This window comes from Melospiza georgiana, chromosome 12 (genome assembly GCF_028018845.1).
Source record: "Melospiza georgiana isolate bMelGeo1 chromosome 12, bMelGeo1.pri, whole genome shotgun sequence".
Taxonomy (NCBI): Eukaryota; Metazoa; Chordata; class Aves; order Passeriformes; family Passerellidae; genus Melospiza; species Melospiza georgiana.
In genome coordinates, this window is record NC_080441.1 from 861,730 (window position 1) to 874,652 (window position 12,923).

The following is a 12,923-nucleotide window of genomic DNA, read 5'->3' on the forward strand; positions in this document are numbered from 1 at the left end:
CACATCTCTTAGTCTTCACCCATATGTTATGTTCAACTCACAGACATGGCAGGATACAACTTTTCTGCAACTCCATGTGCCTGGTAACAAGTTTCTGCCTATTAGCATAGCTAAAGCACTTAACATATAAATAATTCTTCTTCCAGCTCATTAAATCCCACGCCTCCCCCACGTTCAGACATTTATCTGTTCCGGATATTCACGGTGGCTCAGCAATTTATTTTAACTCTGATAATTAAACAGCCTGTTTCTGGCTTTCAGGGCGATCACAGCCTTGCTGCTCAGAGCAGAGACATGAAATCAATCCTTTGTGCAGCACTCACCAACAAATCACAGAGCCAGGTGATTTCACAGAGACCTACCACAAATACAGAGTGTGGCTCCTGTGTTTCATAGGTGCTGCTTCTGTGCAAGGCCATCTCACCTGAGCCAGGCTATCTATCTCACCTGAGCCAGGTTATTTCACCTGAGCCAGGCTATCTATCTCACCTGAGCCAGGCCATCATCTCACTGAGCCAGGCTATCTGTCTCACCTGAGCCAGGCCATCTATCTCACCTGAGCCAGGCCATCATCTCACCTGAGCCAGGCCATCTATCTCACCTGAGCCAGGCCATCATCTCACCTGAGCCAGGCCATCATCTCACCTGAGCCAGGCCATCATCTCACTGAGCCAGGTGATCTGTCTCACCTGAGCCAGGCCATCATCTCACTGAGCCAGGCCATCATCTCACTGAGCCAGGCCATCATCTCACCTGAGCCAGGCCATCATCTCACCTGAGCCAGGCCATCATCTCACCTGAGCCAGGCCATCATCTCACCTGAGCCAGGCCATCCAAGCTCTCCAGCTCCTTGAGCCTCTGCTTCACCTGGGGGACGCTGTCGCCGGTGTCGGGCAGCTCCGCCTGCTGCCCCATCAAAAATTCAATGGCACTCTTCACCTGGACACAGAGAAGAAAATTGCTGCAGAAGGACACAAAGCACAGGCAGGAAAGCAGTCTGAGCCCAAAATTAATCACACTTGAGCTACGATTGCTAAATCCAATAACACAACTAGTGTCCAAGAACTAATTTGTAAATTGAAAGATGCTTCCATCAGCAGAATGCACACAACTGCAGGCCAGTGGTACCTAAATTAGCTGCAGGGAGGAAGCACAGCCGTCTCCCCAGGCTAGCCAGCCCTGCCACCGCCAAGGAACAGCAGCATAAATTAAACACCCTCAAAATAAAAGCATAAGAATTCTCTCCATCAGATCTCCACCTCTCTCTTCTGCCAATGGAAGCACATCTGATCCTACCTCTTGAAAACTTTGCTCAAACTTCCAGAGTTGTAAATATTGTTCCATTTTTAACTGATGCTTTTCCCAGAAGCCATCAAAAGCAGTCTCCATCTCACGCAGCTGACCAAGCAACCTTGGGCACAGAAGAAGGACAAGATTGGGACAATTTGCAAACAGGGGACAAGCAGAGATGGACAAGCCCCAGAGATCGCTTACACGGGGACCCAAGGTCTCAGAAGAAGTCAACAGACATGTACATGTGGCTTGAGATGATCCCAGAGACAGATTTAATGGAATGAGCACTGCAGAGCAGTGTGATCACACATCTGGGTGAAGCAGTTGCTGCTGTCTCCATTTATCTGGGTGAAGCCTGGGGCCTGGCAGGGAGAGCCCTGCATCTGCTCCACAGCCTCATCACAACCGTGGGGACAGAGAGCAGAGCAAAGGCATGAGAGAAGCCACCCAGCAATCTGATGGACTGCAGCAAAATTCTGGTGTCTCTCTTTGATAGGTGACCTAAAGAGCACACCCACACCTCAATAATTTGAGTGTTTCCACTGGAATTCAGGGGATTTTGGAACCCGGTGCACTCACCGATTCACCGTCTCCCAGTCCCCAGGCCTCTCCTGCTGCTGCTCCTGACTGCATTCCCCTGAGTCTGGCTCTTCAAAACTGCTCAAAAGCAACTTGCCCTCTTTTGTGACTGCCGTGATCTCCTCCTGTATAACACAAAACATTCCTCGTTCAGGCTGCTTACTGTGAGGTAGGGATAAGGCATTTTGTGTTTCTCCTGCCTCAGTTTCCCTGTGTGAAACAAGCAGCAATACCCAACAGACCAAAGCACTCCCAGCAGATGTTTCAGCCCTCCTAACATGGAATTAACCCCTGAGCTGCACGAGGCTGAGCCACGGATGGGCCACCAGGCTGGGTGGACAGTGCCACACAGGAACACAGCAGGCCACAGAATGACTCAGGAGGCCAGCAGGGCCCCAGCTCTCTCCTGGTGAGCAGTGGGGCTGCTGTGAGACACCTGTCCATCAGTTCATGTCTTCAGGCAAGATCTTCCACAGCTTGAAGGCTGTGGGAGGCTTCTCCACCAAGGGCAGCAGAGGAGGCTGTAAGAGCAGCATCCCACGGGGAACAAAGCCAGGACTGAGCCCACACAGCAGCACTCAGCACAACCCCTACACACAAAGCCAACACTCCCAATCCAACCTGTCCTAGGGGAAATTTAAACCCTTGGGGTCCTCACCAGCAGCAGCTGAGGTGCTCTGTGCTGGCTGGGCTCAGCCCCAAAGCAAACATGCGCACTTAATCAACTATTTTCAGGACAAAGAGGCCAAAGACAGAAATGAGGAGGGAGAAAACACACGTGGCTGACGGGCTGAGGTGGCAGAGGCCCTGAAGGAGTGACCTGTGTCTGGGTCCATTGCAGAGCTGGCCCTGGAGGGGTGAGAGCCCTCCCAGGAGATGGCCAGGTTCCTACTGCAAGAGAAGCAATGGCAAAGTCTCTTTGGGGAGAGGATTCAGAGGGCCCAGACCCGGTTCAGTGTGTGCCTGCCCCAGAGAGCTCACACAGCCCAAACACAGCACAGGAACCTGCCCTGTCCCAGTGTGCAGTGCCAGCCGTGCCACTGAAACACCTGAGCACGAACACAAACCCATCTCCTGACGGTGCCAGGCAGGAGTGCCAGCAGGAAATGGGGCAGCATGTTTTACACTGCAGGGGCTGTCACCGATCCTCTCGCCCCTCACTCTGCACAGAGCCACGTTCCTCTCTGATCCAAAGCCATTCATTACCCACAAAGCAAATGCTCTGACTGTCAAACAGGTGGGGACTTGACTTTTTCTGTTCAGTATGTCAGTGGGGTTAATTTCTTAGTTACTCGGTTTAATTAATTTCTGTCATTTTTTCATTGTGCTCGATGCCAGTTTCTGCTCAGCATCACAGCTACATAAATTATTCTGATTTACTAAATATTTGAATTCAGGAATCCACTGCACCAGTCCTGGGGCTGTCATGAGAGACAAGGATCCCATGTCTTGCTGTCACCACAATCTGTGCACAGTTTCTCATCTGCTTTTGTGTTTCATGGTCTTAGAAGGAACAAAAGAAAAAAGCCAGCAGACCTCACTTCAGACAAGAGCCAATGAGTGGTTTTGATATTTGAAATTAATAGAAGAGGAATTAAAAGCAACAGATGGCTTGTACTGAGTGCTGCTGTGCTTTCTACGCAAATGGAAACATGTGATGTGTTTTATTTCTCCACAGAGTGGGCACTGCTGGCGGTTTTACACTGCTGACCCACCCTGTGGAGCTGCTATCTGCCCCCTGCACTGTGGCCACAGTCCTGAGCACAAATCTGAAGCCACTGAGTCAAGCTGCAATAGATGTAGCTGCTATTTCATATTACTCTGTTCATTTTCAAAGAGATGGAGAGCCATTGACAGTGCCTATAATGATACTTTCTAAACATGCACTCATGTATTTATGCCTACACACAGCACAACTTGGATGGCATTTTCAGTATTTCTTAGAGGCAGCTTTCTGGGAACTCGCTGTCACATGAATGACAAATGATTATAAATTAAAATAGATACAATTCCTTGACTTAGGTAAATGAAACCTGCCACAAAGCAATGGAGTTCATTCTTCAGCCCCACAGAACAACTATGAACACAGTGATTGCTCCTGAAGGAAGGGTTTGGGGCCCGTGCTGCTCCCTGGAAGGTGCAGGAGCACCAAAGACAACAGGCTGCTAAAGCAGCAGCTGGCTGCACTGAACCTTCCATCGACTCCTATGATAATAATAATAATAATAATCACAAATCCCCTGAGCTGGCAGTACCCCTGAGCCATCCCTTGAGCTGGCAGTAGCTCTGTCTGAGCCATCCCTTGAGCTGGCAGAAACCCTGAGCCATACCCTGAGCTGGCAGTACCTGTCACCGTGCCATACCTTGAGCTGGCAGTACCCTGTGCCATACCCTGGGCCATACCTGTGACTGAGCCATACCTTGAGCTGCAGGTACCTGTGACTGGGCCATACCTGTGTCTGTGCCATACCCTGAGCTGGCAGTACCCAGGGCCATACCCTGAGCTGGCAGCACCTGTGACTGAGCCATACCCTGGGCCATACCTTGAGCTGCAGGTACCTCTCGGTGCGCAGGGCCAGCAGGCGCTCGATGCAGAACATGTCCTCGGGCAGCTCCGCCTCGGCCAGCTCCGTGCCAAAGCACTGCAACATCTGGGCAATGTCCTTCACAGTCAGGGCAAAGCTCTCGATGGCCTGCAGGGACACAGGGACTGCCATCAGCCCGGGGTCAGCACCGGCCTGCAGCTCCTCAGGGAGAGCCAGGGCTGGGCTGGGCCAGGGCAGCACAACAGCCCTGAGACAGCTGGCTGGGGTGTGCAGGCACACACAGAGAGAACATCCCACTGGGGTGTGCAGGCACACAGAGAGAGAACATCCCACTGGGGTGTGCAGGCACACACAGAGAACATCCCACTGGGGTGTGCAGAGAGAACATCCCACTGGGGTGTCCAGGCACACACACAGAGAGAACATCCCACTGGGGTGTGCAGAGAGAACATCCCACTGGGGTGTGCAGGCACACACAGAGAGAGAACATGCCACTGGGGTGTGCAGGCACACACAGAGAGAACATCCCACTGGGAACCCAACCTGCCATCACCTGGGCCACAGCATCCCCAGAAACTGAGTGTGCAGGAAGCACAGAAACACACAGCAAGGCACAACCCCTGACTCCTGGTAATATCAAAGTTCTTGCAAAGGGAAAGAAATAAACCTAACTGGAAATTCTCGGCATTTGGTCAGTATGCAGTAGGCAGTCTCATCACCCTGCTTCCCAAACACAGTTCTGATATTAATCACATTAAGCAACCATTATTAACAAAAAAGCCTATTTGGTATCTCCCATTGAAGGAACTCTAATAAAGATTTTAAAGACAGATCTTTTGGGAGCAGTTTCAATAGGAGCCTGAGGGAGCCAATGCTCCTGCAAACCCACCAAAGCTCCTGTGCACTCCTGTGTGATCTGGGAGGTGCAGTGGCTCCTTTCAGCCCCCAGTGCTCGGTGCCTGACTGCAGCCCTGGCCCAGGGAGCCCCAGCTGGCTGTGCCAGCCCCACTCACCGTCCTGAAGATGACCCACTCGCTGTGGCAGTACTCCAGGGTGCCCCCCAGCTCGGGGGTCAGCTGCTGCTCCTCGATGTACGTCAGCAGGTCACTGACGGAGCTCAGCATCACCACCTGCACATACACACACACACAGGGCCGTGTCACCTGGGCCACCCTCCTGCCCCACACTGACACTGTCACTGCCACTGTCACTGACCGAGCTCAGCATCACCACCTGCACACACACACACACAGTCTGTGTCACCTGGGCCGCCCTCCTGCCCCGTCACTGCCCCAGCTCAGCATCACCACCTGCACACACACACACAGGGCCGTGTCACCTGGGCCACCCTCCTGCCCCACACTGCCAGTGCTCTGTCCCAGGCTCTGAGCACACACACAGCCATGCCCAGGCCCTGAGCACACACAGCAGTGCACACACGGGTCTGTCCCAGGCCCTGAGCACACCCAGCAGTGCACACTCAGCTCTGAGCACACACACAGCAGTGCACACACAGCTCTGAGCACACCCAGCAGTGCACACACGGGTCTGTCCCAGGCCCTGAGCACACCCAGCAGTGCACACACAGCTCTGAGCACACCCAGCAGTGCACACACACAGATCTGTCCCAGGCCCTGAGCACACCCAGCAGTGCACACACAGCTCTGAGCACACACAGCTCTGAGCACACACACAGCCATGCCCAGGCCCTGAGCACACACAGCAATGCACACACGGGTCTGTCCCAGGCCCTGAGCACACCCAGCAGTGCACACACAGCTCTGAGCACACACAGCTCTGTCCCAGGCTCTGAGCACACACGGGTCTGTCCCAGGCCCTGAGCACACCCAGCAGTGCACACACAGCCATGCCCAGGCCCTGAGCACACCCAGCAGTGCACACTCAGTTCTGAGCACACACACAGCCATGCCCAGGCCCTGAGCACACCCAGCAGTGCACACTCAGCTCTGAGCACACACACAGCCATGCCCAGGCCCTGAGCACACCCAGCAGTGCACACACAGCTCTGAGCACACCCAGCAGTGCACACACAGCTCTGTCCCAGGCCCTGAGCACACCCAGCAGTGCACACTCAGCCCCACACCGGTAGCTTGAGCAGGAAATCCTCCTGGCTGAAGCGGAAGCCGATGTCGGTGAAGGTGCGCTGGAAGAAGCCCGTGGGCCGCAGGACCATCACCAGGTGCAGGTTCCCTGGGAAGGATGCCTGCAAGGAAACACAGCCAGCACTCACCCTGGGCAGGGGCAGCTCCTGCAGCAGCTCCCAGTGCACTGAAAACAGGGGAATCATTCTGTTTTAGGGGTTTTTTTCTTGTTTTCAAAACGGGGGTGGGACATTAACATTCTCTGAAAAATCCCTTCGCCCAGGGTTTTTCCCTGGGAAAGCCTCAGAGAAAAAGAAAAACAATCATTATCTCATTTGCTTCTCCTCTGTTTTGCTCCTTTGGAATGTGTTTGGGGATTGTTTACCCACAGGTGATTGTTTCACTGGATTCTGCTGTGAGTTGTTTTCACTCTTTGGCCAATTCGTGCCAAGCTGTGTTGGGAGAGAGTCACAAGTTTTCATTATTGTCTTTTTAGCCATCTGTAAGTATCCTTCCTGTATTCTCTAGTATAGTTTAGTTTAGTATTCTTTAATATAATAAAATACTAAATTAGCCTTCTGAGAACATGGAGTCAGATTCATCATTCCTTCCTTCATCAGGGCACCCCACAAATACAACAGGAGGGAGATGCTGGGAATGGTTCAGAGATGTGGGATGGAACAGGAGCAGGTTCAGATGCTGGGAATGGTTCAGAGATAGGGGATGGAACTGCAGCAGGTTCAGATGCTGGGAGGGGTTCAGAGATAGGGGATGGAACTGCAGCAGGTTCAGATGCTGGGTATGGTTCAGAGATAGGGGATGGAACAGGAGCAGGTTCAGGTGCTGGGGATGGTTCAGAGATAGGGGATGGAACAGGAGCAGGTTCAGATGCTGGGTATGGTTCAGAGATAGGGGATGGAACTGCAGCAGGTTCAGATGCTGGGTATGGTTCAGAGATAGGGGATGGAACAGGAGCAGGTTCAGGTGCTGGGATGGTTCAGAGATAGGGGATGGAACTGCAGCAGGTTCAGATGCTGGGGATGGTTCAGAGATAGGGGATGGAACTGCAGCAGGTTCAGATGCTGGGAGGGGTTCAGAGATGGGAGATGGAACTGCAGCAGGTTCAGGTGCTGGGATGGTTCAGAGATAGGGGATGGAACTGCAGCAGGTTCAGGTGCTGGGGATGGTTCAGAGATATGGGGATGGAACTGCAGCAGGTTCAGGTGCTGGGGATGGTTCAGAGATAGGGGATGGAACTGCAGCAGGTTCAGGTGACTGCAGCAGGTTCAGGTGCTGGGAGGGGTTCAGAGATAGGGGATGGAACTGCAGCAGGTTCAGATGCTGGGATGGTTCAGAGATGTGGGATGGAACTGCAGCAGGTTCAGATGCTGGGAGGGGTTCAGAGATAGGGGATGGAACTGCAGCAGGTTCAGATGCTGGGATGGTTCAGAGATAGGGGATGGAACTGCAGCAGGTTCAGGTGCTGGGGATGGTTCAGAGATAGGGGATGGAACAGGAGCAGGTTCAGGTGCTGGGGATGGTTCAGAGACAGGGGATGGAACAGGAGCAGGTTCAGATGCTGGGAGGGGTTCAGAGATAGGGGATGGAACAGGAGCAGGTTCAGATGCTGGGATGGTTCAGAGATAGGGATGGAACTGCAGCAGGGCTGTCCAGCCCCACCTCCCCTAGCAGCAGGCAGGAGGTCAGCCCTGCTCCTTGGAGGCACACTTGTTATAAACTTTAATAATACAGATACTGTTCATCATTATAACTTGGGGATTGAAATTGCAACTTAGCAGGGAGCAGAGGGCTGGAACATTGAGAGGAATGACAGATTGAGGAAGCAAAATTTATTGCCAAACTTGCTAATCATCCCATAACTGCATGAAGCGCACTTGTCTTGTCCTTGGTAATTACCAGGCAACATTTAATTTGTGGCAAGAATTTGGAATTTCCTGTCTACACTGCTGGAGCCCTTTTTCAAGCATATGGTTAGCAGGTGCATTTTTAAATAGATCTGTGAAAAGGGTTCTTGAGAATGAAAAAGAATTTTTAAGAGAGTAGAAGTTGCATCATTAAATTATGGATAAGCACATGGTGCAAAGCCTTGAGTTAATTAAGACATGATTTGCTCTGAGATCCTGCCAGGCCAGGTCACATTTCCCTCCTCCTTATAGCATCCTCCTCCATGAAACATGATAGCAACCTCTATGCCAAGGGTGAGAATAATGAACATGTTTGGGTACTTGGCACTGCAGGGCATTTCATCCATGCCCTCAAAACAAAGATCATCCCACAAACACGCATGAGTGCTGTTTCAAACAGGATTTACACCTGAGCTCTGGCCTCCCTGAGCTGCACTGCCACACATTTACTCTGTTTTCTTGGGTAGGAAGGGGCAGGTTGTGGCTTCCACTGCCCACAGCTTCCCTTAGAAATGGACAGTGAGCTTTAGGATCATATAAGCCACATAAATACAATATATTGATCTGCTGTTATTTTAAGTACAAGCAGAAAAAAAAGGTTGTGAATGAAATGACAAACTCATATCCTTTGGAAGTCAACAAGAGTGGTGCCAGGGACAAGGACTTGGCATCGGAAACAACAGCAAAGCATTAAATAACAGGGCCATTGGTGCTGGCTGCAGGCCTGGTGCTGAGCTCCTGGGCTCCTGCTCCAGCCCTGGGCAGCACAGAATGCCTGCTCTGTGAACCCTGGGCTCCCACCTTGGCCTGCCCTGGAAAATGCTGCGGGGATGTCTTTGGGAACAGCAGCCAGAAATCCATCCTCCCTCAGTCTGACATCATTATTCCCTTCATCCCCCGTCCCCTTGGCCCTGCTGGCCCTTGGAGCTGTGGCCCTGCTGGCCCTTGGAGCTGTGGCCCTGCTGGCACTTGGAGCTGTGGCCCTGCTGGCACTTGGAGCTTTGGCCCTGCTGGCCCTTGGAGCTGTGGCCCTGCTGGCACTTGGAGCTTTGGCCCTGCTGGCCCTTGGAGCTGTGGCCTCCCCTTCTCCTTCAGGTCCTTCTCAACAGGCACCCTGTGGGGGCAGAGCACCAACAAGCCATGTCCTGTGCCCTCTTAGAGACTTAAGGGAAAGGATGAAATGTTAGGGGAAAAAAGCCCCACATAGACCAGTAATTCCTCAACATAACATTCCTGCAGGAATTGTATTTTTTTAGTTATTGTAAAAATTTTAGTTTTCCTCAGAGTTGATGTGTAGACAAGTTTCCTGAAAACTGATCTCTAACAATACTGAAAGTACTGCTGCAAAAAACCCTCTCCCACAGTATATTAAAGAAAGCAAAGATAAAAGGATATTTACTCTTGCCTTATGCTTTATCTTAACATTTGTAAGTCTAAAAAGAATCCTGTGCACTTGATAAGCCCGGGGTTATGTAACAGAACACCTAAAGAAGCCTCTAAAGCCTCTGCCCTCTGCAGCACACCAGGAAAGGCAGAAAACTCCCAGCACAGTCCCACTGAATCAGGCACTTCAGTGCTGTGAACTGTGCCACTGACCACAGCCTGCTCACCACATCCCCCTTGCCAGGACACACTCGGGCACCTTAAGGCCACTTCAGCAACTTTTAAATGCACATTTAACTAGAACCAACAGAGAGCCCTGGTTTAATCAATACAGCCAAACTGGGCTAACGAAGCACAAGAAAGGACACACACTGAAAGGATCACAGTTACTGCCTCGTTACTGGATATCTCATTCTGACACATTTAGTGGCATTTCAACATTTCCGCTAATTTCAGGAACTCCGTTTTCAGACACTATTCTTCCCTGCAGTTCACTGGGGCATCCATGAGGCTGGAAATCAATAAATAAAAAATATAAAAGTAATTTAAAAAACCAAAGTATTATCCTCCAGTAAGTTTCTTTCCGAGCACTGCAGACAGAGGCAGGAGTCCTTATCCAGGTACTGAACTTAATGACTTTCTGCTGCCCCTTAAAGGAAAAGTCACGCAACAAAATGCCAGGATACGCACACAGTGCTGCTAATCCGAGCCTTTAACTTCCCCAGAGCCAGAGCCAAACCCCCAAGCGCTCTGCTACCTTTACTCCAGCCGGCTGCACGATGGACCCCCCCAGGATGCTGCCAGCATCACCGGGCACGGATCCTGCACGGTTAACCCCCGAGGATGCTGCCAGCATCACCGGGCACGGGTCCGTGCACAGTTAACCCCCCGAGGATGCTGCCATGCTGCCAGCATCACCGGGCACGGATCCTGCACGGTTAACCCCCGAGGATGCTGCCATGCTGCCAGCATCACCGGGCACGGGTCCGTGCATGGTTAACCCCCGAGGATGCTGCCAGCATCACCGGGCACAGATCCTGCACGGTTAACCCCCCGAGGATGCTGCCAGCATCACCGGGCACGGATCCGTGCACGGTTAACCCCCCGAGGATGCTGTGAGCATCACCGGGCACGGGTCCGTGCATGGTTAACCCCCGAGGATGCTGCCATGCTGCCAGCATCACCGGGCACGGGTCCGTGCATGGTTAACCCCCGAGGATGCTGCCAGCATCACCGGGCACGGGTCCGTGCGGGGCCGCTCCGTGCCGCGGCTTTCCTGCCCTGGGGGAGCAATGACGGAGCCGCTGCGGCTGCGGGCCGGGAGCCAGGGCAGCAGCGGTGCCGGCCGTACCCGGGGTGCCCAGTGGTACCCGGGGCACCTAGCAGTACCAGTGGTTCCACCGATACCCGGCGGTACCCAGCAATACCCAGCGGTACCGGCGGCCCCCGGCAACACCCAGCGGTACCCGCGGTACCCAGCGATATCCGGCGGTACCAGCGGTACCCAACGTGCCCAGTGATACCCAGCGGTGCCAGCGGCCCCGGCAGTACCAGCGGTACCCAGTGATACCCAGCGGTGCCAGCGGTACCCAGCGGTACCCGGCGATACCCGGCGGTACCCGCGGCCCCAGCGGCACCCAGCGCCCGGCCGCTCCCGCACGGAGGATGCCGCCGCTGGCTCCCCCCGCGCCGCCGCAGCCCGAGCGCTGCGGGCCGTGCCCGGCCTGCCCCGGTGCCCCGCTGTCCCCCTGTGCCCGCAGCAGCGGGCCCGCAGCCTTACCGCATCCCGGGCGGGCCGCCCGCCCCGCCGCGGGCCCGCCTCCGCCATGGCCCCGCAGGGATGCGGGGATGCTGCGGGAAGGGGATGCGGGGATGCAGGGATGGGATGCAGGGATGCAGGGATGCTGCCGAGCGCTGCCCGGCTCTCCCCGCTGCCGGGGCCGGCACGTAGCGGCTCCGTTCGGCTCGGCTCGGCTCGGTTCGGGCAGGCAGCAGCCCTGCCGGCTCCCGGCTGGCAGCCCCGCTCTCCTCCCCAGCGCCGGCTTTGCTTTTAAGGTGGAATGCCAAAAATCACGCTGCAGCCGCTCTCTGCTGGAGCATTGACTCGCAGCTCGCAGCCTTCCCTTTCCCCCCGCCGCGATCTCCAAGGTGCCTTTCCAGCTGCTCGGGCTTCTGGGGGTGAACCGAGGAAGGATGCCCTGGCCAAACCCGAGGCTTGCCCGGCATCACCTCCCACAGCACCGCCAGCCTGCTCTGCCCAGGCAACCGCAGACATACAGAAAGAGTTAAAACAAAAATCTGTACGGTGTGATAGAGAAATGTTCAAGATCAGATGCACAACCGCAGAGCTGCACTTGCATATACATATGCTGGAAAAAATAGGACACAGTCTGTGCTTTAAATTCAGCTTCATGGCACTCCTTTACTCCAAAATTGTACAAAGATCAGAAAAGATTTTTTTTTAAATTGCATCAGGGCTCATGATGCGTGACTGGGAAAAAAATCAAGTCTTAAATTTTTGTCCTTACACCTCCTGGACACAGAGACAGCCATTTAGGACCTGACTGTGTGTTTAACACCATATTCCCAAGCCTTAAGATGCAGTGGACACAGGTTTCCTGCATCCCTCCTTGCACAGAGCACCTCCCACTCTCTGCATGGACAGCCCTGATACTGCAGGCAAAGTCACCTCTCCACATGGACACATGGCACAAACAGGGTGGCTGCCCACATCATTACATTTTCTTATTAAACACAAAACGAATGACACTTCTGTAGAAGCTACAAATTAGGACAGGATTTTTTCCCATTTGACACTTCCAGACTATGCAAAGCAAGTCCTTCATCCTTAAAGGATGCTCCTGGTATTAGCACCTGTTCAAACGCTGGCAGCAGGACTGAATTTTGATGATCACTTTAAAGAACTACTTTCTAAATGCTGCTTCTTCTCTAGTGGTATGGTAACCACACCTGCAAGTTCAGTTTCTGACATTCAGAAAAAGCAGAACCCAAAATACTCTTAGTGGGACCTCATTCCCACTGCAAAAGGGAACCCTCTCTGCCTCCTGGGGGCTGCTGAGCAGCAAACTGCCAGC

The 12,923-nt window shown here is 53.3% G+C and overlaps 1 protein-coding gene across 5 annotated transcripts in view; it reads right to left on the bottom strand.

Moving 5' to 3' along the window:
- The window catches only part of MCF2 (MCF.2 cell line derived transforming sequence), a 50,157-nt gene that overhangs the window by 22,176 nt on the left and 15,058 nt on the right, over positions 1 to 12,923 (bottom strand). For 4 of the 5 annotated variants that reach the window (XM_058032462.1, XM_058032460.1, XM_058032459.1 and 1 more), the window contains exons 5-10: positions 6,523 to 6,642; positions 5,432 to 5,548; positions 4,416 to 4,565; positions 1,873 to 1,997; positions 1,297 to 1,411; positions 820 to 939 (exon numbers count right to left, since the gene is read on the bottom strand). In XM_058032462.1, the coding sequence (XP_057888445.1) occupies positions 820 to 939; positions 1,297 to 1,411; positions 1,873 to 1,997; positions 4,416 to 4,565; positions 5,432 to 5,548; positions 6,523 to 6,642 (747 nt within the window). Of the gene's footprint in view, positions 1 to 819; positions 940 to 1,296; positions 1,412 to 1,872; positions 1,998 to 4,415; positions 4,566 to 5,431; positions 5,549 to 6,522; positions 6,643 to 11,608; positions 11,793 to 12,923 lie in introns of those variants that run through there. The other variant, XM_058032464.1, reaches the window with a different exon arrangement.